Source organism: Equus przewalskii, chromosome 9 (assembly GCF_037783145.1).
Source record: "Equus przewalskii isolate Varuska chromosome 9, EquPr2, whole genome shotgun sequence".
In the NCBI taxonomy this organism is placed as follows: Eukaryota; Metazoa; Chordata; class Mammalia; order Perissodactyla; family Equidae; genus Equus; species Equus przewalskii.
In genome coordinates this window covers 76,203,715-76,226,685 of record NC_091839.1, presented here as the reverse complement: position 1 = coordinate 76,226,685, position 22,971 = coordinate 76,203,715, and the positions used below count along the sequence as shown (strand labels likewise).

The following is a 22,971-nucleotide window of genomic DNA, read 5'->3' as shown; positions in this document are numbered from 1 at the left end:
GGATGGTTTGGAAACTTTGACCTATTGGGCCACAATGAATATTTCAATTGCTTCTCAAATTTGGCTAATCATAAGAATCAGTGGAAATTATTCAAACTACTTATTACAGGGACTCACCCCAAGTCACCTGAAAAAGACTTTTCTGGGAAAAAGCTTCAGAATCAAATTTTTCATGAAGTACCCCTAGTTGACTCTTAGATAAGTTGGGAAATACATTTTTAAGGTAAAATGCTGAATTCTGAGTTCAACTGAGAGAGAAGCAGGGAATGAGCAGCACCCCTATGTCCTTCGACAATACTTCTTACCCTCCTAAACCCTGGTCCGCCCGTCAGGTCCAGCAGGTCGCAGCCTTCCCCGGTGCCCTTTCCAGAGCAAGCTGCTGCTGTGCTGCATGACTGCAAATGCTTCTGCAACAATGGCTGCAAAACTGTACTAGGAAGAGAACAATCGGAGGCGGATAAACCAACAGGGGATTCATGCAATTGGATAAAAAGGGTAATGTGATCAGTAGACCCTGAAGGAAGGATTAAGCCAGTAGCGGGCTGATGGCTTGATTCACTGAGGCTTCTCTCCCTAGCATCTCACCAGGAACCGGTGGCCAGGCAAGCATTTCTCAAGCTTTGTCCAAGTGCCAAGAAATTTGAAGTGATGAGTTAGTTTTAGGCCTGGTTATGGAAATACTGATTTTTTTCCCTATTGTAAGCTCTTTGGAAGACAATTTCGGAATCAAAATTATTTTTCTTTTTCTTACTCTAAACTAGTCTCACCTTTACCCTGGTGTATCACATTTCTTCCCAAATGTGATCAAAGAATGGTGGAGTAATTAAGATAAGAGTTTTTCTTTAATTGCAGAGATTTTTAAAAATTTGTTTACCATGAAGCAATCTAGAGAAGAAAGATGCATTTCCAATATGATTATCTTACCCTTTATTTGTTATCCAGGATAATCGTCTTCTCCACTTCTTACTGTCTTCCCCACGCTCGCTTCTTCACTTGCCCTGTCCTGCTATTATTCTCTTTCTCTCTCTCTAGTACACACACCCAAGCACACACACAAATTCAAACACACACACTCAGACGTAACACTGGATGATAGCCTACCAGTTGGCTCCACTTTTACTTTTTTGGGCCAATTTTTAAAAAAGAGTAGCTTTGTGTCAACAAAAAGTTTGAACATCCCGTTCTATACTCAGAGAAACCCAGGGCTGATAGAAGCATGAGGCTTTCTCACTCATCTTGTAGGAGATCCTGTATCAATCTGGTAGGAGAACTACAGAATCCGTGCCTTTTTCATCCCCACACCTCCCATCTGTGGTTTGAGTCACATTGCGTTAAGAAGATCCACCACATTGTGTCCTTCTCTTCCAGAAGGTGTCTAAAAAGTCCAACCAGTGCTCCATGTAACAGATTAGGAGAGCCCAGCTGGACTCTACCAACAGGCAGGATGCAGAAACCAACCGTCACGTGCTCTGACGGATGAGTGGCATGTTGAGCTATGTAACAAGCATTATCCTAAGCCAGCCTCTATGCTCAATAAACTTTCATCATTCATTTTACTTCAAGGATGTAGTTACCAGGAAAACAAAAGCACTAACGCGCCAGGGCTTTCTGAGACCAAAGCTTTGAGTCCTTGACTTTTGATTCAACATCAAAATTCTAATACATGTTTTATCATCTCTGCCTAAAACTGGCTATGGTAAATGTTTTTCTCATCAGTATTATTTCTTCTGGGAGTTAAAAAAAGTTAATTAAAAGAATTAAGTGTGTTCAAAGATATATCATTGTGCACATGCACATCTATACAGACACGCGTGGGTATTCGCCATTCTTCTCAAGACCTCCTCCGTTTAAGAGTTGGCAAACGTTACCTATCTGAGATCTGGCCTGTTTCAAAATTACTTTCTGCTTCCTGTACCCTGTGGAGCATCTCAGAGAGCATTTGCTCTTCTTTCAAGGGGACAGAAATGCCTTGGTCTGTTGCAGTTTAGAAATATAAGCACAGCATTACCAGAACTTCTGATTTTTCAAGAGAAATCAAGATTCCAGATTTGTGGGTGAAATCCTCCATTTTTCAAGAGAAATAAAGTAATCGAAACCACTTCCATGGGCTGGATCTGGTCTAGTGCTCTCTTTTGATCTTCTGGTATAGAACCGATGAACTGAGGCTTCTCTATCAATGCCCCATAAATGTCACTTGTTACCTTTTATCTTTAAAATCCTAAACTTCCTAAAAATAAGAATAAAATTCTTTCATTGAGAAAATTTTGAGAGTCACAAATTAGAAAACAAAATGCATTAAATTCCACCCAACCAAGAGAGCCAGATTTACCTTTTAGTGCATGATTTCCCAGTCTCTGTGCTATCCACGTATTTAGTTCTGTTTTTATTTGATCCTTTCTACAAAATTGAATCTTATTATTTTAAATTTATTTTTGCTTAATTATATTTCATAATTGTCCATATTGTTATATTTCTAAATACAATTTTAATCACTGCATAATATTCCATCTCAAATATAAATTCAAAACTCAGTAGTCAATTCCTATTGCTGGAAACTTAGTCTATCCAATTTCTCTGCTATTCTAAGTATTGCTATGATGCACATCTTTGAGCTCATTCCTGTTATTGTCCTTAGGGTAAATTCTTAGAAATGTGATTTAGAGGTCAAAGCACAGAAGTATTTTGATGATTTTTTATTTATATTGGTAGCCTTTCAAGTTGGATAGATTAAGGTCTAAATCTAATCTTTCCCTTACAAGCTGTAGGACCGTAGGTGAATTGCTTCCATAAATTTCAGGGATTTCATCTATAAAATGAGATTAATAGCACAGAATAAGTTGTACCAATTTATACTTTCCTTAGCAATGTGTAGGAGAACCTTTGATCTTGCACTCTTGCTCATCTTTTTTTAAATTTCCACATTTTCTGATAAACAAAAATGGTATTTAATTATTTTTATTACAAAGAACGTTGTACGTTTTTACAAATTTAATTATTTAATTTTTGTTCATGAATTGCCCAATTCTATCTTTCTATTGGTTATAAGGAATTATTATATTCCTCATATTCTATATTATGTGTGTATATACACATATTTTTATTATTTTGTAGTCAAATCTATCAATCTTTTATTTTGTAATCTTATTTTAATTCTTTTAAATTTTATTTTCATATTCAATTACTTAACACTTCTGAGGAATTTATTTTATAGGTGATATGAGGTAGTGTCTTTCAATTTAACAAACAAATTTGCCTGTTATTTTATCTCAAAAAAAGTTTATTCAGGAGTAGACGAAAGAATTGCAATTTGGGATGTGGGTGCCATGGCAAACCATAGCAAATCTGGATAAGAAAGAAGGGGAGCTGCTTTTATAGATAAAACGCATGAGTAGGAAGGGGCTGTTCTAAATGAAAGTCCATTGAGGAAAAGTAGCCATTCAGGGCAGCAATGGCTTCTCATTGGCTGAGCTGGGCATTTCTCATTGGCTGGGCTGTTGCCAGGTGGGGAGAGAACTCTTCCTTCAGTAGTAAAGTACTTGTACTTCCTGTCCAAGATGCAAATATAGGTCTCTTCCTGTTTGGTGTAATTGACCATGTGCGATAGGGTATGAGAGCTCCCCCTACAGGTCTTCTGGACTTCAATTTAGCTAAGATTTCTTTTATTAATTTCCATGTCCCAACAAAATTTGTTGAATAATCCTTTCTTTCACCACTAATTTGAATCAATTTTTTTTTTTTTTGAGGAAGATTAGCCCTGAGCTAACATCTGCCACCAATCCTCTTCTTTTTGCTGAGGAAGAGTGACCATGAGCTAACATCTATGCCCATCTTCCCCTACTTTGTATGTGGGATGCCTGCCACAGCATGGCTTTTGAAGCAGTGCCATGTCCACACCAGGGATCCGAACTGGCGGGTGAACCCCGAGCTACTGAAGTGAAATGTGTGAACTTAACCACTGCACCGGCCTCACATTCAGTTTTTGATAAAAGTTGACAGCACAGCTCACACTTACCATCTCTGGCAAGATCCCAGGGGCCTATGGTCCATGTTGCTGATCCATAAGCTTTGACAGTCAACTCAGCAGAAGTAAGGATGAGCCATGGCCATAAATCAAAGGCCAAAAGACCTGAGTGTTTGTGACTCAAAAGTCCCAGAAGTGGGCCAGCCTGGTGGCGCAGTGGTTAAGTGCACACGTTCTGCTTCAGTGGCCTGGGGTTTGCTGGTTCAGATCCCGGGTGCGGACGTGGCACCACTTGGCAAGCCATGCTGTGGGAGGCGACCCACATATAAAGTGGAGGAAGATGGGCGTGATGCAGGCTCAGTGAGTCGAGGATTCAAAAGAAAGATTTCTTGGACTGTCAAGGTCTGGCAGTAGTGCTCTTTTATTCAGAGAATAGTATGGAATAGCATGGGACAGGACCCATGGGCAGTAAAGAGCTGCAAACATGGGTTGAGGGTAGGGCTAAATTTAAGGCATAGGTATGTGAGTTATCTCTTTACAAGACAAAGGAAAGATTATGTAAAAAAAAAAAAGTCATTAAAATGGCATCAGTGCAGGTGGGGTCTGGTTATTGGGTGGTCCTATAACTTTAGATAAGAATCAGATCGGATTAAGTCAGGATGTCCTATGCTTCCTGGAGGCTGATATAGATCAGTATGTAGGGCAGGTCATCTTGGGCTTCTCTCCCCGGGGCAGCCTTGATCCTCATCACAGCCAGTGAAATTTTATCCTGTCCAAGTCACCAAACTGTAGGGGAAGAAGACATTTCCTCTACCTGCTCTGGGTTCTTCTGGTCAGAGAATGAACTAAATTCACATGAGGCAGAATAACAGGAGGGAATTAGACAAAGCTTTATAACACGTATACATGGGAGAGGCTAAGGAAAACCGAGCAACTTGCCAAAATGGCAGAAGCTCTCACCTTAAATACCACCCTCAGCTAAAGATAAAGGAGGATGTTGGTGGTGGAAGGAGTCAGTTACATGAGGTTACCAGACAAGCGCAGTAAACAAGAGTAAGATTATTATGCAGGTTTAAGTCCTTGCCTTCCCCATTAAGAGTTTCTAGAAATATGGTCATCCCCTCTTCTTCCTGCTGCAGAGAGGGAGACAACTTTACAGATGGAGATTTCCTTTACAAATGTAAATGTCTCTTAACAAAGGGTAAGTAAATTCTACTCTTCAGAGTTTCTTTCCTGCCTCCAGTTTTTAAAAGTAACCAGCCCAAAAGAATCCTCATCAGGCACAGATGTTAGCTCAGGGCCAGTCTTCCTCAGCAAAAAAGAGGAGGATTGGATTGGGAGCAGATGTTAGCTCAGGGCTAATCTTCCTCAAAAAAAAAAAAAGTCCCAGAAGACCTGGGACTCTGGTTAATTGCTATTTTTGTTCATTAATTTAATTAAACCTTTCAGACAAATTGCTCTTTAGTTTCTTAATAAATGTAAAAATACAAAATTTAAGTTACTATTATTATGCTCCCCACTTCTCCTCTCCCTCAAATTTCTTGGAGCTGATGTGAATTATAGATACCTCTGATAATAACAAAGACTTATGGGTAGTTTTCACCAAATCAAGATTTTAATCAGTAAGTTCAACCATAAAAAATTACTGATTTTAGACTCTTATATGTACTAAAACAGCAATTTCCCATGGCATGGAATATACAATCAGCTCAATGACTTTCCCAGGTGTAAGTGTATCTATAAATTCAGAACTCATATTCCAAGCTCTCCAGTGGTCTCTCAGCCCCTGTCTGCTGTTATTCCTATTATGTCTTCACCACTCCAGGCAGTGTGGTCCCAAAACATGACATGTTTCTTTCTTTTTTTTAGATTGGCACCTGAGCTAACATCTGTTGCCAATCTTTTTTTCTTCTTCTTCTTCTTCACCCCAAAGCCTCCCAGTACATAGTTCTATATTCTAGTTGTAGGTCCTTCTAGTTCTGCTATGTGGGACACTGCCTCAGCATGGCTTGATGAGTGGTGCCATGTCTGTGCCCAGGAACTGGCAAAATCCTGGGCCACCAAAGCGGAGCACGCAAACTTAACCACTTGGCCATGGGCCAGCCCCATGACCTGTTTATTTCTGACTTTTAACTTGTAGTTTGTTTCATTGATCCCACTTCTTATGGCTCCTTCACTGTCAAAACTGGATCTTTCATTCAGATCCTAAATCAGGATTCATTCCTTTGCAGAAGAGTGGGAAAATCCAGCTCATAGTGCTTTTTATAGCACCCATCATAACTGACCCATATTATATTCTGCTTATGTACATGTCTTACCTCCTTGGGAAGGCTTCTAACCTCTTTAGTGTGTCACGATTCGCCTAGCTCTGAGCTATCCAAGTAGTAAATGTTTGATGACTAAGGTACATAAGGTATTCTAGTTGACTATTCCTCTATTCAGTCCACCTGGTCTGGTGATGGTTGGAAGGAACAATGGCCCAAGGTGGATGAGACATTTTTCTCCTCTGGAGTACGATGATGTCATCGCTTCATGTCGTAACAAGGCTGCTACCCAGAAGAATTACCTGGACATTCCTCTATGCGACAGTCACATCCTTATTTTTGTACCTCAATTTTCCTTCTTTTTCACCAACAGGACCTGATTTTTGCTAAATGGTTTGTTCCTTCATGTACAGCCCTGGTAGGAGATGTCCTTTCCCAGGGCAGGATGGGGCATTGATTCAGGAAAGGGCATATGCTGCCTACAAAGCTTTTAAGAATCTTTTTATTGTCTCAGCTTTTGGACCCTGGGTAAATAAAAAGAAAAACGCAAACAGAAAGGAAAGTGGCAAAATGCTTTCATATTTTCTTAAAAAGTTCTTGTTTGTGGTTGATGTTGTTACATGCTACATTGCTCTTGACAATTAGCAACCACATTCATGCCAGTTTGCATTACTACCTTCCTTTGGAGTTGTAATAAATTTATTAAATAAAATTTGCTCACATTTACGTTGCTAAAGCTAAAGTCGACCTCTGCATGACTTTAATTAGATGAAGTCCTTTAATATTTAATGCAAATTTATTTTATGGACAAATAATTAGAATGGTTTGGCTGGAGTGTTCACACATAATGTTATTATTAATTATTTTTACTCTTTTTTATTATTGTGTCTTATAACAGTTAGTGATAGTTCTTGGCCTTACATTTCAAAATTTTTTCAGATGTTTCTGAAGCTGCTAGATACATGTTTCCTCATTTGACATATCTCTTATTCCTTTAAGGTGCAGAAGATCATAAATAATATATCCACTATTTATGTGAGAGGAAGCTGTAAGGTTGCTACTTAAAGATGCTACATTGTCTAGACAATGATATTATTTTATTTTCCTAAATATTCAGGAAAACAAACGAGTAAAACTACACTATTTTTTATCTTATTATGTTTGTGTGAGGTTATCACTTGATAACTGTTTGGTTTTTCCCAGAAGTAGAACTGGGGTAAAAATCTGGGAATTAAAAAATACGAGAGGGTTTCCCAGTACTCGTATTTTCAAATTTCCTTTTATCCATTGATGGCTGCAGGGCAGTAAGGTCTGCTCTGCGTACCTCTAATCTTGGAGTTTAGAGAATTGTTTTCTTTTTTTCTTTCTTTTCTGTTTTTTTCTAAGTCCTACTCTTCACAAGGAAGCCAGAAGTGTGACAGGAAGGTGTAATTTTTAATTTACACCAGAGTCTTGCAAATAATGACTTTTCACACCCTGCTATTGCCGCTTAGCCTAGGGGAGGAGTTCTGTGGCTACTGTTGTTGTGGCGAATTCAATCCACCACTGTAATTCAGAAAGATGTCCTTCTGTATTTAACCCTTGTTTTCAATTTTGCAACTTGGCGTTTGTGAATACTTATGAGCATGTGGCTTGTTACTGTGAAGTCTACTTGTTTTCTAGGAAACGATTTTTGAAGGCTGCTTTCTTTTCAGTTTGTCAAATATGAAAGATAAACCTGTTTTCCCTTCCACCATTTTAACTGTGATGTTGGAAATTGTAACTTATTTAAATTCACAAAAGTGAAAAATACAATCAAATCTACTTTGAGAACTTCTAGCAAGAAAATTTAAATCCATGATCTAATAAATATTATCTTTTCTTATGATTCCATTTCTCTAAGAGTAGCTTTTTCTTCTCTCTTTAGAGAAGAGTCAGTATCTTACTATACAAGTAAATCTATATCATTTAGATTGAAAGATGAAATTGAAAGTAATGTTAAAAGATTAAAATGTTTTGTCTTTTCAGTTTCTCCCTAGTCAATTAAAAGTAATTTAGATTGAATTATAAACAACAGGAAGGAGCTGCTTAAGGGAAATAAGAAAAATTATTGAAATCGGTATACTTATTTTAAGTTTCCTAAATGGTTGCAGAATAGTGCATGCAAAAATAACTGAATAGTTAGAGAATGTGTCTTGCAAACTCTATGTACATTTCTTTCACTTACAATTATTAACATATTTAACTATTTTCCCATGTTCTGCCCAACTAAATTTTTAGAAACAGTTTTCAATGTACTAGTTTTTCCTAGTTATCTTACCAATCAATCTTGTTCAATAAAGTTCTAGAACTGAATGGAATATTTTAGAGGATTACTGGAAGGAAGGAAAGAAACATTCAGATTCTCCTGAGAAATTTGTCTCCTGTTTCCTCCTCTGGCTAAACTGAAGCAATCAGAAGCAGCTAGAAGCTCTTTCTCCTAGCTGGGGAGTAGTAAGGGGTTAAGGAGTCTTGGTTTACTAAGTATCTCTCTCAGGCTTTTATCTCATCCTTCCTCCCTTCCTCCCCTGCCCACCCCTTTTGTAAATGTCAACCACTTCCTGATGAGCCTAGTAGTGGTGAATTTCACACCTTTCTTTTCTTTGTGAAGAAACCTGGGTGTTAATGGTACAGGATTGGGTACCATCCGTATGTCTCTGGCTGTCTGTAAGCAAAGCTGAGGGATGCCTGTGGAAAAAAAGTAGGAGAAGGTGAAGAAATTTGAGAAATGAGACTAGGAAATAGGTTCAAATCGGTCTCATTTTTAAAAAAGAGTATTTGTTTTACTAGCAACTTTTAGATGTGTGTTCAGAAAATAGTTATTTTAAAGAAGCTTAGTATTGAGAGTCTAAAAGAGTCTGACAAAGGAAGGAGCTAAGATTAGACAGCTGATTGGTTAAAAAAATAATAAAAGAACAAGAATCAGAAAGAAAAACTGAAGAATCCTTCTCTGACCTTTTGTTCTTCAGGTGTTTTCACAGGATACAACAATGGAAACTTGGTCAGTCGAACAGGTCTGCAGTTGGTTGGTGGAGAAAAACTTAGGAGAGCTAGTTCATAGGTTTCAAGGTGAGTAGTTTACACTTTCAAAAAATGTTAATTTGAGCAGCCTAAGTATTGAGTGTCCTGTCTTATTGACAATTACGTTGGTTGCCTAGTGCGTGTGAACATGGATGTGGAATTGCTCCGTGGGAGAACTTGCATTTCTTTACTGACTGACAGAGTTTGCATTTGACCTAGCATCCACAGGAGAGTATAATGTCTCAAAAAGAACTCAAATAAAATAAAGTCTTAAGAGTTATTTAAAATATGTAGGTGATATATGCATTTGATAGTGCTTTTGTCCTTAAATAACGCAGCATGTGTTCTGTGCAGTGTTGGATTTACAGGTGTTGAATATTGCGTGGGAGGTACTATTAAGAATAATTTCCCCAAGAAGACTTTTTTCCTTATAAAAACAATGCCTATTAGAAAGAGTAAGAAGGGAGGACGTGTCAATGTGGAAGTAAAAAGTTTTTATTATGACTCCATGTTCTGGTACTTTCTTAGGAGCAGACATCGATTTGGAATTATGCAATATCAGTGTTCTGTCTTTGTCGAAGCTACAGATAATTTTCTAACTGCAGAGGACAAATTTAGATGATCCTTTTAACACCAGAAATAATTTTGCCTGCTCAGAGTGCTGTGTTTTAATGTTGTACCACACAGGCATAAAGAGATTTTTTTTTTCTTTTTCCCAGAGGAAGAAATAAGTGGGGCTGCTCTTCTAGCACTTAATGATCGGATGATCCAACAACTGGTGAAGAAAATTGGACACCAGGCTGTTCTGATGGATTTAATTAAAAAATATAAGCAGGAGAATCAAGGACCGAAGTCTCTTGGAAGCCCTAGAGAAACAACCCTGGTCACGCAAGCAGAAGCAGCCCCAGAGTAAGTCTGTTGGTGAATGGCCTTATTTTTGATGCTATGCTTTCCAGACGATGGCTATAGCTTGGCATTTGGAGTTTAAACCTCTTGGAAAATTGTGACCATTTTCAGCTGGATTGTGTATACAGTATGTCTAATATCTGCATAAAGGACACTTCTTGCAAATTTTTATGAATCAAAGTATACATATTTTTGGTGCACCACTTTTTAAGCACTGACTCCAGTTGCTAGGGACGTCTTATATGCTGGGAGTTCGCGTATAGAAAACTCTGTAAAAAGTGGTTGAAATGTACGTATAACACAAATAGAAATGCACTTCTGCAGCTTAAGTCTTAAAATCAGGGTCTGAGAAAAGCATCCTTTTCTACTCCTTTGCTTTCCCAAAACTATTTATGTATTTATTTATTTGCCAAGGATTCCTTCCAGTGACTAATTTATATTCTCCTCTAGAGGCCTTCACAAAATAATTTGCTAAAGACTCTTGTCTCGTGGGTTTTCCAAGTTCTCAAGAGTACTCTTGGAATACTGAAAGCTATGACAGCATCCCACAGAAATCATGTCGAAAAATTTGTGGTGCTTTGTGGTTTAGGGATGTTTTTATTTGTTTGGGTTTTTTTTTTTTTTTATCACTGACTTCTGCCATGAAAAGAACTGATAACAGAAATTACAAAATTAAAATTTTCACTTTATAAATCTATGCCCCAGGATTGTTTCAGGCATTTTGACTTAGTTTTTCCATATTTGAGGCTTTTTGCAAGGCTTCGAAGGTTAAATAATTACTGCAGACCAATTATTCGTTAATTTTTAAAATAAGATTATGATGTTTGATGAAATCCATTCTATGTTTTTGCTTTAGTTTTTTCAGATTGTATCTGTAATAATGTACATTTCTGCCCTGCTCTTTGTTAAGCAATACAACGTTAGAGAGACCTGGCTCAAGTAATTTGACTTCTAGAATAATTGGATATTTGGGACATGGAGGGGAACAGGTAGGCTTGAAGGGATGGTCCACGAGTGATCTGGAGATTCTATCTCTGATTTATTTGGAATATTTCTCCTAAACATTGTTTTGGCATATCTATGCAAAAGCATGTTCTTCAGTATGTCTTTTGATGAAATTCTCATTTCATGCTTTTACTTCTTTCCAGCAAAGGGAGGGTATGAACCTCAAATAGAAGTAATTTCCCAGCATTCTTGGATGAGTCGGACTCTTGAGCTGGAAGTTCTCTACAGTTGACTGGAATCTTGATATTGCCTTAGGCACAGCTTGGAAGAAAACAGACAGCCTTGTTTTCACTGTAAATCAGTTTATAATGTTCTCTAGTAAATGAGAACTAGCTGGACTGCCAGGAAATCTGGGCTTCATTCCTGGTTCTACCACTGACTTTGATTGATTATATTAAATGTTGACATTCCTGTTGCTTCTTCTGTGGTTGTGAAAAGTAATACAGTGCCTAACTCCATGTTAATTCACACTGATGTTAGGAGTATCATAATCTTTGAGAAAATCTCCCTCTTTCTCCCAGACCAAAATAGTCTTGTGTTCAATATGAAGCTTTGCTAACCATGTTAAGAAAGCCATTTTCAAATATAGCCAAGATTTGAACAGTGGTGGTCCAGGGATTTATGAGCGGGGGCGATCCACTCTACCTAGGACGTAGCTGACCCACTTTAAGGATTGTGTTGTCTTGTGTTCAGGTTAAATTATTCAGGTGCAAAACCACAACTGCAGGTGGTTACATTTGGTTAAAATGTTTACTGACTACATTTGCTTATTGTCAAATATATTGCCACTTAAAAAATGTATTGTCACATGGGAATCATGTGACAGTAGAAGGCATGAGAATATGCGATTCAATTAAACTCTTTTAGAAAGTGTTTAACAAAGAAAGGAAACTTGGAGTGGTCGGAAGAACTCTGAAGCTAGATATCAAAGCACTTGATTTCAAATCCCTGTTCTGATATTAACTACTCATATAACCTTGGGGATTTGCTTGACTTTTCTTAATGTCATCTGTAGAATGAAGTGGGGAGAATAAATGATGCTTAGACCCCTTCTAAAGAGTCTGTAATGGCATTCTAGATCAGAGACTGCAGATGGGTTTCAACTTGAGTGCAAATTTTATTTAATGGCTAATGGTTGCCTGGTATGTTATTTTAAAACAATCTGGAGGCCACATCTGGACAGGATGTTTAGCATCCTATTCAGACTTAGGCGAATGATAGGCATATGTAATAGGTAGGAGCATTTGCTTTTTGGTTGTTGTTCTTATTGAAGCTGGTAGAAAAATCACTGGACAGGAAGCTGGAAAACTGAGGTCAACTCCTGGCAAGGCTACCGAGTAGCCTGTGGTGGTGAGAAAGTTGCTTTCCCTTCTGGGCTTTAGTGACGTCACTTAGAAAATGAGGGAGTCGGTGGAGTGTGGTTCTAGGATCATGAAATTTCACAGACAATAAAAGATCTCCCGAAATGGAAGGAAGTGGAGAAGGGGATCTGACATAGAGTTAACTTTTTTTTCCCCCAAATAAGAAGATTAACCAGTAAAAGTACATTCTATTATCACCATCGTTTCACAAAGGAAAGGATTATCTTGACACCTTTTATAAATATGACTCATTGGTGAAAACAACATTGCCAACTGGCTACGGGCTACTTCCTGGCATGTATGAACTGAGCAAGATGATCCCAGAGGGTCCTCTTTTCACTTCTCTTAGTCGTGACTCTAATGTGGACCTTGGAAGTGAACAGAGATCATAGTGTTTACTATGGGTTGACCTCTACCCTCAGAGTCACCATGAGATAATGGTTGTGGCTCCTGCAGAGTAAGCTCTGACCCACGTCTTCTTTCTTAGTGGCAGGGATGAACAGTCCTCTGGTCCGGACAACCGTGGGCAGCAGACACCATCTTTCTATCCAGCCAAAACTCTTGATAATGGACTAATTGACCAAAGAGTACTGAAGCAGAGGTGGGTCGCCAACTTCTAAACATTTTAAAGCCAAACGATAATATTTGTGTTCATTTTTTATAAGATTTCATGTGTTTAAATGTATTTCTAAGTGGAGCCTTTTTGTTTCCCTGGAAGGGAATTTTTTGATTAAGTGATGAAGATATTTGGTAAAAGTTGTAGGTTATATTTTCTGATTTTTGTATTGGAAAAGTCAAGTTTTGAGGTTATATTATGTATTTTTCAAGTACACGTTGTTAAGGAAAAAGGATTTTCCTGTCATAAACTGTCCTGGGTGATTGGCAGTAGTCAAAAAGATGGAATTTATTCACTGAATAATGTCCTATAAAATATGGCTTCTGTGGAGTCTTGGTTTTTGTTTTGGATTTTGTGGTGGTTGTTTTAACCTGACTGTTTCTGATGGTGGCACATTTCCTTATATTCCTACACTGGATTTTATGTGGTATAGTATTTCAATATATGGGCTACAGTGGAACAAAGGGAAGCTGTAGACCCAGAGAACCAGACCCAGGAAGGCAGCACTGGGACAAAGTCCTGAGGGCGACTGTAGGTAAGTTGTGGTACCAGAGTCACAGCAGCCTATATAACATTTCCCAGCCTCCCGGCCTGTGCACTTCCTGCATTGCTCATGATGCCTATTGTTTGCAGCTGCTGATGGGCAAATACTTTTCCTTATATGCACTGTCACTGAAAGGAGAGATGTCAGCCCACATGGGAGAATGATCAGGCAATAGTCAAGCCAGGGTGCGGTCCTTTATAGTTTTCACAAACCCTTTACCTTCTCATCTCATTTAGTCCACACAGCAGACCCTCAAGGTGGGCATTATTCTCTCTTTTTTGTAAATGAATAAAACTGAGATTTAGAGAAGTCAGGGGGCTTCTAGCTAGTTTTCCTGAGTGGGCTGTTCTCACCTCGGCACAGGCTCTACTGCTGTCAGGGTGGGAACTCAGGGGACGGACGGAGGGCAGCAGACTCAGACCCTGGCCGCCAGCCCCAGCAGCCCTGCGAGTGCAGGGAAAAGCTTCACCTTTGATCAGAAGCTCTTGCAAAATGGGCTTCGGTTCTGGGCTGTCCTCTCTGTTCTCTTTCCTTCTCCACCACTTCAACCTCATGCCCTGGCTCCAAGGCACAAAGACCTCAGCTGCTAGCGATATCCCAGTGTTAGGACCCACCGTACCCTATGCCGCTGGCTCCTGTCTGGGGAGGTGAACAGGAAGGTAGAAGGCGATGTCCTAGGTGAGACTTTGTCCGCATGGTCTTCCCGGTCTGAACTATGGTTCGGAAAATGTAAGTATGTTTTCATGGTGGCTTCATTCCTCTCCTTTCTGCTCACGGGTGCTTGTTGACTCCAAGTGCTTTCCTTCGATGTGGCTCCAAGAGCATGGAGTAAACCATGAGTTCTCAACTACCCCTTCCATCATGAAGCTTCCAAAAGCAGCAAGTCCTTCTCTAAAGGTCCAGGTGTGAGTAGACACAGGAAAAGCGATGATTAGTCCCAGTGGTCCAACCGTAGTACCACTGTGAATCAGTATCCCAATCTGCAAAATGGGAATCATAACAATAATACTTTCCTCACGGGGCTCTTGTGAGGACCATTATCTAAAAATAGATAAAGGCTGCCAGGTGCTAAGAACAGTGGAATCACGTGGAAAGGCTCAGTGTGCCTCCATTTGCACAGCACTGTTCCGGTGAGTAGTCCGTTTTCCTTAGGGCTCCTTTCCTCTCCCTGCTTGCTGCCACGGGGAGAGGGGATGCAAGCTTCCGTCGGTTCTCTAGGTCTTTCCTCTTCTCCAAGCCCTCTGGTGATATTGCATGCTCATTACGGTCCTGTAATATCAGCAGGGCAGGGTTATTATTTTCACATGGCTGGTCAAAGGAACAGCCCTGGGCTTCACGGTATTGGTGGCAAGGAGGAGAAAAAACCAGAACTTAGAAATGGAGAGAAACAGGAGGGTTTGGAAACCAGAGCCGATACTCCCGTATCTTTCTCTCTAATCATAATCTATATGACCATCTGTGGCCCAGCACTATCCACAAGCACCTCAGAGCTAAACGTGTCCAAAATGAACTCGGATCCCCTGCCTTGGTATATGCTTAGGTGTAAGAAACACAAATCCGCCAAAACTAACAAGACAAGGGCGTTTATTGTAAGGAAAGCATTTTGCAGCCTGCAAGGGCAAAACTCACATGCTCCCTGGGCCTGGAGGGACCATGCTGGAAAGCTGGAGGTGAAGCTGTCCCTCCTTCTCTCGTGGAGCCACGTGATGACCGTGTCTGTCTCCTCCCTGCCTCCCTCGTCTGCCTCATTCCCTTGCTTCTCCCTCTGAGGACAGATTTATCCTATTACTCATGGCTGCCCTGCCCGTTCGGACTGGCTGGCATACAACTGCCTGGTCATAGCACTGACTCCAAAAGAAATTCTCCCTGAAAACGGCCCAGGTCGTCCCAGCCAACCGACTCCGTCTTTTGGTGTTACTCAGTCCACTGTGTGGGGAAGAGATGCTAAGGGGTCCAGTGTGGATCAGGTGTCCCCTCCCGGGCAATCAGCTGTGTGTGGGCAGGGGTGGATAAGTACAAGGCAGGGGTGCGGATTTTAAATATTTTCGCTCTGGCCTGCCCTTTATCTGGGGCTGTGGATTGGGGTGAGACAGAAGATTCTTTCCTCTCTGTGTCCCATCTCTTGTTCCATCATCCAGCTATGTGTGTTAAAAGCCTTGGAGCCACCCTTGGTCCCTTCCTCCTGTGCATCTGCCTAGGGTGCTAGTGGTTCAATGGGTGTTGATTTAGGGTCTATTGCGTGGCTTTTGTGTCAGACCGTGCTGTTCCCTTTCCTTACCTACCTGCTCATCCTTGAAGATTCCGCCCCAAATCTCTCTTTCAAAAGCCCCTCCGTTGGTATTTCAGGCCATGCGAGCAGGCTTCTTCTGTGTGTAGTATCCGTATGTATCGCTTACTTTACTTGTGAAACTGAATAACGGAATTGATCACTTTAAAGTCCATATCCCCCCATTAGACTGGAGGCACCGCCTGGACAAAGATGATGTCTTTTTTATCATTGTAAACAGAGCCTTTGGCACAGTCCCTGGCACACAGAGGCTAAATAGGAGTTCTTAAAATGAACCGAGAATGTGTGATTCAGTGAGAGACTGAATATACCTTCATGGGGCAGGATAAATATTTGAATAGCATCAATTTCTTTTTAGACCTTTTGATACAATTCATACTAACTACGCTAACTTTGAAACAGAATTAAACTCCAGGAGTTTATAAGCCACTCACACACAACAGACTGGAAAGCTGGTGGCATTTGGCTACAAGGCCATCATGACGCCAACTACTTTCAAGAGGTCGGGACGGATGCTGGGACAAGTGCTGGCTTTGGGCTCTTACATGCCTGGCTTGGAGTCCTGACCTGTCCACTTGCTCGCCAGGTGGTCTCTGCACAAGGTGGGATGGGGACATCCAGCTGCCTATGTAGTACTTGAGGTCCGAATGAGATAACATGTTAAAGAATCTGGCAGCTGTTACCGCTCTATACAAGGTGACATTGATCTTGTAATATTTTTTCCTATTTTCCCTAAAATGAACACGTGCTTTCCATCCAGATTATTTGCAGACAAGAAGAGAAGGAAGGCTGGTCGCCTGACTTCGGCTCTTGATACGTCTCTAGTAGGGATGTATGTGTCCCGGTGGATGAATTTCGTGCCCCAAGGAAACGCTAGCTGTGACATGATGCAGTTTTCTTCCGTGATAGGTGATGCCATGCTCTTTTCTGAGTTGCTTACATGCCCTTTCTTGATGGAAGCATTATAAGGCCCCACCCTCCACATTTGTTGGTGATCCTTTGGAAAGATTTTTTTTGCAATGCCGTTCCGTGTTTTTCATCTACACTGTTTGAAATTCTTTGCTTCCCCTTTAGTACCTAATAAGGCATGAAATCAGATAAACAGGTAGAAGTTTCCTAAATGTTACTTTAAAACACTTTGCTTGAACTTTAAATAGACGTGTGCAGATGTTTTGCGTCTGCCTTTGGGCATAACTATAAATTAGCCATGGTTTCACGCATGCTTAAAAATTATTTTGATGATTTTTTTCCTTGATCTGGCTACTGCTATGAAATATTGTAGAACGATCTTCCCCATCTGCCTATTCTCAGTGAGGCAAATGTCAGTGGGTCCACACTTGATGTATTATTTGTAGGCACTGTCACACACGCAGCTCAGATGGGGGCACACAATTGTGTATGCATCCTCTCTAGCATGTGATAAAGAGAAGATTCGATGAAGTGCGCCAACCTGGTTACGGGTCCATTAGTACAAGTTCCAGTTAGACGTGGGATTGCTCTTCTCGCTTCCTACACATCTTCGTCCTCTACAGGCCCAGAGCTCTGGGGGCGGGGAGGGGGTCAGGGACCATCCTGATTGACCTTTGCAGTGCCTGGCACAGAGCAGATGATCAACATGAAGAAACAGATGTATTAAGCGTTTTATGTGGTCTCATCTTAATTGAATCAAATATATGCGACCATGTTGGAGAATGAAAGAGCCTTGTAGGACGTTGGGACAAGATGTGATGTCTCGAGATCCACTGCTGCTACATGGTGGCTCGATCACAGCTGTATGAGGCAGACAGAGTGGGAGGGGTAAGTGGAGCTATTAGACTAGGACGCCAACTCTGCTATTGGCCAGAGCTGGTAAGTCTGGAGAGGCAGGGTAAGCAAGTAGTTAAGAGTTTAGTTTTAAACCCTGGTTCTGCTGTTTACCAGCTGAATAACCTTGGTCAAGTTATATGACCTTACAGGACCTCAATTTCTCATCTGTAAAATAAATAGAAGAATGAGTTAATATGTGAAAAATGCTTGGGTCTGGCATATGGAAGGAGCTCATAAATTTTAGTTATTGTTTTGTTATCAGGCTAGGCACCAAGGCACAAGGTCCAAAGAGACTCACAAAATTCTGGTGTTGGTTCTAACAAGGGGCTCCGAAGCAGAAGCAATGGGTCTCCAGCAGGAAGTGCAGGTAACAGCAGTGTCTGGAAACCTTCCCAGGGCTCAGGGTCCAGGCAAGAAGGGGATATGCTTCAGTCCTCCCAGAAGGCCTGTGATATCAGATTGATGTTGCCTTAGAAAACAATGAGAAAACACATTCTGTGAATGAGTATGTGCCACAAGAGGAGGAGAGGGGGCTTACAAGAACCTGAGCTGAGAAACCCAGTAACCACTGAGAGGGGCATCATGGACAACACAGGTGGTAAATTGTCACATTCAGATGCTGAATCCCCAGTCAGTGGAAAACAAGGATTCCTCAGAGTGAAATGCAGGCTACCACTGACTCCCACCCCACGTGTCTGTAGAACACTCATATCTAAGGGTTCCAAGTTTGGGAAGTATTACATTCTAACTTGGTTCCTTGACTGGAGATTCCCAGTCCATTAACATGGTAAAGGCTACAAGGAGTCCCACAGCAAGAAAACCCATTTAACGCTGTTTGACTCGGAACTCTTTTTTTGAGTAACATTTATTAATTTTACAGAAAACACCTTAGGAAATATTGACCTGAAGATTTCTTACCTAAGTCAGGATTCACTCATTCATTCCATCCGTAGATATGTACTGAGTGCTTACTTCTGTGCCGGGCACAGCTGCAGGCACTGAGCATGTAGTCATGAGCAAAGCAGGCCTCCACCTCACAGAGCTCACATTCTAATGGGGAGAAAAATAACAAATAAATAGGACATTACCTTATAGTTTTGTTTAAGTGCCGTAAAGACAAATAGCACACACACACAAAAGAGGGGGAGATAAAGAGTGATTGGCGTGTATATGTGCATGTGTGTTAGTGTACAAGAGGATTCTATTTCAGATGGGGTTTCCAGGGGAGTTCTTCGACTTTGACTAGGTGACATTTGAGCAGAGATCCAAATGTAGTGAGGAATATTGGCTCACTAAGCTAGAACCGAAATTTCCTTCAGTGGGGGATATCTGTGGACCCAGCCAAACAGAAGTTGCAGAGTCAGGGAAAATTGGGCTCATATGACTGATAAATTACTCTCTGACTCCTGCCCATTCCCATTAAATCTAATATGAAGGCTTTAGAGAGATCCAAGGTAAACTTGATTTCTAATCTATTTTTCTAATCTATTTTCTTTTGTTCAGTCCAAAAGTTACTGAATATACACCATGAGCAAGGTATTATTTAGACAGTGAGGGGGAAGCAATTTAGCCCTTGCCTAGGTGAACTCAGAGTCTGGTAGACAAGATGGATATGTAAGCTAATAACTGCAATATTGAGAAAGATACCCAGAAATAGAAATGCACGGGGTATGGGAATAGCACGGAAGAGGGAGAAGTAAGACGTTTCAGGGAAGTGAGTGTGGAGAAGGCTCTGCAGGAAGGCTTCACAAAAGCTGAGGGAGGATTTTGAATGATGGTTGGAAATTCGTCTGAAGGAAAAGGGGGCAGGAGAGGAAAAGGACATTCACAGCGAAGCGAACAGCATGTGCAAAGGCACAAACACCTGGAACGGCCTAGGAGACTCTTTGGAGTAAGTATCTTTGGAAGATGAGAGATCGAGGCAGAGAAGAAGGAGTTGCTGGACGTGGTGAGAGATGCTGTCAGAGGTGAGGAGGCTCTGTGTTCCGCCAGTGAGCAGGGCAGCTTCTTCACTCTGACTAGACCCGGGATTCCCCTAGGGGACTTCAACAAAAAATATCAGTGCCCTAGACCGGTGCTTCTCAAACTCGAATATAATTGAAAATCATCCAGAAATCTTGTTAAAATGCGGATTCTGATTTAGTAGGTCAGGAGTGGGACTTGAGATTCAGCATTTCTAACAGGCCCCCAGGTAATGCCAGTGCTGTTCTAGGACTACTGTTTGAGTAGCAAGGCACTGGACCAGCAAGAATTTCTGGGGGTGTACGATAAACCGAATGTTACGCCCCTCCAAAATTCATGTGTTGAAACCCGAGTCCCAGTGTGATGGCATTTGCAGGGAGGTCTTTCGGGAGGTAATTTTGTCCTGAGGGTAGAGCCCTCATGAATGTGATTAGTGTCCTTATAAGAAGAGGTCAGAGAGCTACCTAGCTCTTTCTGCCATGTGAGGACACAGCAAGATGATAGCCTTCTGTAAACCGGGAAGAGGGCGCTCACCAAGAACCCAACCATGCCCGCAGCCTGATCGCAGACTTCCAGCCTCCAGAACAGAGAAATAAATATTTGTTATGTAAGCCATCTAGTCTATGGTAATTTGCCGTAGAACCTGAACTTTGACAGGGTGGGACCTATGCATCAGTATTTTTAAAAGTTCCACAAATAATCCTAATGTGTAAGGAGAGTTGAGAACCACTGCTGTAGCTTGTGGGGAAGTTTCATAGCTTATCATGTAGTAGTGATATAGAGAATGGATTGGAGAAAAATGAGAAGAGGAAGAAGATCCTCAAGATGTTAGACCAAAGTTCAAGCAAGAGATGATGAGGGTCTAAGCCAAGACAGTGGTAATGGGCATGAAAAGGATATTTAAGTATGAAATCAACAGGACTGAGCGGCATGGTAGTGTTGTGGTTAGGTTCACACACTCTGCTTCGGCGGCCCAGGGTCAGATCCTGGGCATGGACCTTCATGCTGATCATCAAACCATGCTGTGGAAGAATCTCACATATAAAATAGAGGAAGATTGGCACAGATCTCAGCTCAGGGCCAATCTTCCTCACCAAAATAAATAAATAAATAAATACGACTTGATTAATTAATGGTGGAGTAGGGGAAGAAAAATCCTTGCTAAGTGGTAAGTTTTCTCCTGTATTTCCAGCTTGAGTAACTGGGTGATGGTGGTGCCATCATCCAAAACAAGAAAACAAATATCAGGATAGCGTTGTGAAGGAGATGACCAATATGTATTCAGTAGAATTCAGTGGGATAAAAAAAATAGATTCTGATAAACCTAGGGAATCTTCTCACTACTTTGCATATTAACATTCCGTGTAAATAAATACCCAACAGGAGTCAGCCTGAAGAACATCAATAACACAATCTTTCAAGGAGAGGGGCTCATTATTTTTGTTAAAAGGCCCAGTTTTCTATATTCCACAGCGAGCCACCGAACGTCCTTGCCTACCGTGATAGTCAGCGATAAATCAGGTTAGTTGAATCCTTATAAATGAAAAACTTTTATTTTTATGAAGCTACATAGTGAAGGAACTGGCAAACCACAGTCCAGGTGACACAGGGTTGGAAAAAGACCAAGACTCTGAAGGCTTTGCCCTACAAGGCACATAAAACCAGCACTCTGGGCCAGATTTGAGAAGTGAAGTTTTCTACCCTGGCTCCCCAAAATGATGCTCTGAGGATGTATGTGAGGTCAGGATCCAAAAGTCTAGTAGTATGAAGGTGGATTGAACAAAACCTGCCTAGATCCACTAAACCCTGAACTACTAGATTTTGATACTTCTGAACTACAAAATAGTAGTCCTGAGCCATTTTGCAACAACTGAGTAAGTCACGTCTCAGTACTTTTTCTTATGTATTAATGAGGAATAAAACAGTAAAAGAGGGACTCAGATATGATAGCTCTGTGAGACCTGTTTTTGCGATTGTCACGCTAGTAAGTGTAAATATTGAAGGTAAAGACCAGAAGTTTCTGAATCTTTGCTTGTCTGCCAATACTAAGAGGAATTGGGGAACGGGAGGAAACAAATGATTTATTTATTTTATGTTACTTTTCTTGATTACTCAGGGCCCCAAAGGATCCTGGGTCCTCGAGTCTCACACTGGCAACCAGGGACAGGGAGGATTTGAGAGGTGTCTGTGTGTCTGTGACACAGCACAGTGCCTGGTGCCATCCACATCTCTACCCTGCCTTCATGCTTGCTTGTGTTCACACATGCATTTCAGGAAATAAATTCCTCTGGAAGTATCGTAGATTGCATGGCAGATGTGAAAGCCCAGAGCTACAAAATGCAAATTAAAAGCAAACATCAAAATGCTGAGAATATGGAACAAACATTTTCTGAATTAGTGGTGGGTACCATCAGCTATAGCAACAAAACAGCATTCCTTCATAATCCATGCATGTATTGTGGTGACATTGTCACTATTTTCAGAGGTGGCATCTCACCTTGCTCGTTGGTTTATATCTCTTTATCGGGCTTTTCAAAACTTCTTACTTCCTTTGTTTTCTTAGCAGGGGAAAGTCTTGCCTAGGTAAAGTAAAACAGGCAATTCCCAGAGCTCTGGCATGATTAACACAGAAGCAACATTTCTGCTTAATGTATAGTTTGGTGAAGTTTGGTCACTATTTTGAAGATATGTATTATAACATCCTTTCTGTCCTAGGGTAAGATGACAGCAAGTACTTTAGATAGATGTCTAAATCTCCTCTAGCTTCCCTTCTCTTCTTCTATGCTCCAAAAACATTTAAGCTTTTGGGTTGCTGTGGTTCCATGCCATTTAGTTTGAGTTGATAATACAAAGCTGGGCATCCCCATCTATTCCATCCTCAGTGTATAAAGTCTGCAAGTTTGGGTGTGGAGAAAAAGAAAATGAAAATGGGCTTTCAGAATAGAGTGGCTTGTGTGACACAATCTTCCTGCTTAGTCCCTGGAGAACATGGTATTTGTCACGGCTTTCTCTTCCACCTGTGGGAGTACTACCGCTGGGGGTACTTCAGATGTGAAGACCAAGCCCTCTAACCAGAAAGGCTGTTCTTCATGGCAAGGTATTCCTCTTGTCCCTTGCTCCTCTCCCTTGAGGACCAGAAAGCAATACCATTTTACAAACCTAGAAAACCATCATAGTCCCTTAAGGTAGCAGATTATCTCCAAGTGGGCACCCTGAAATC

The 22,971-nt window shown here is 40.9% G+C and overlaps 1 protein-coding gene across 4 annotated transcripts in view; it reads left to right on the top strand.

Moving 5' to 3' along the window:
• The first annotated feature begins 8,799 nt into the window (after nt 1–8,799).
• The window catches only part of SAMD3 (sterile alpha motif domain containing 3), a 48,143-nt gene continuing 33,971 nt past the window's right edge, over nt 8,800–22,971 (top strand). For 2 of the 4 annotated variants that reach the window (XM_070557063.1, XM_008518090.2), the window contains exons 1-4: nt 8,800–8,954; nt 9,213–9,312; nt 9,984–10,173; nt 13,024–13,137. In XM_070557063.1, the coding sequence (XP_070413164.1) occupies nt 9,234–9,312; nt 9,984–10,173; nt 13,024–13,137 (383 nt within the window). In that variant the 5' untranslated portion in view covers nt 8,800–8,954; nt 9,213–9,233. The remainder of the gene's footprint in view (nt 8,955–9,212; nt 9,313–9,983; nt 10,174–13,023; nt 13,138–22,971) is intronic. The other 2 variants (XM_070557064.1, XM_008518091.2) reach the window with 2 other exon arrangements.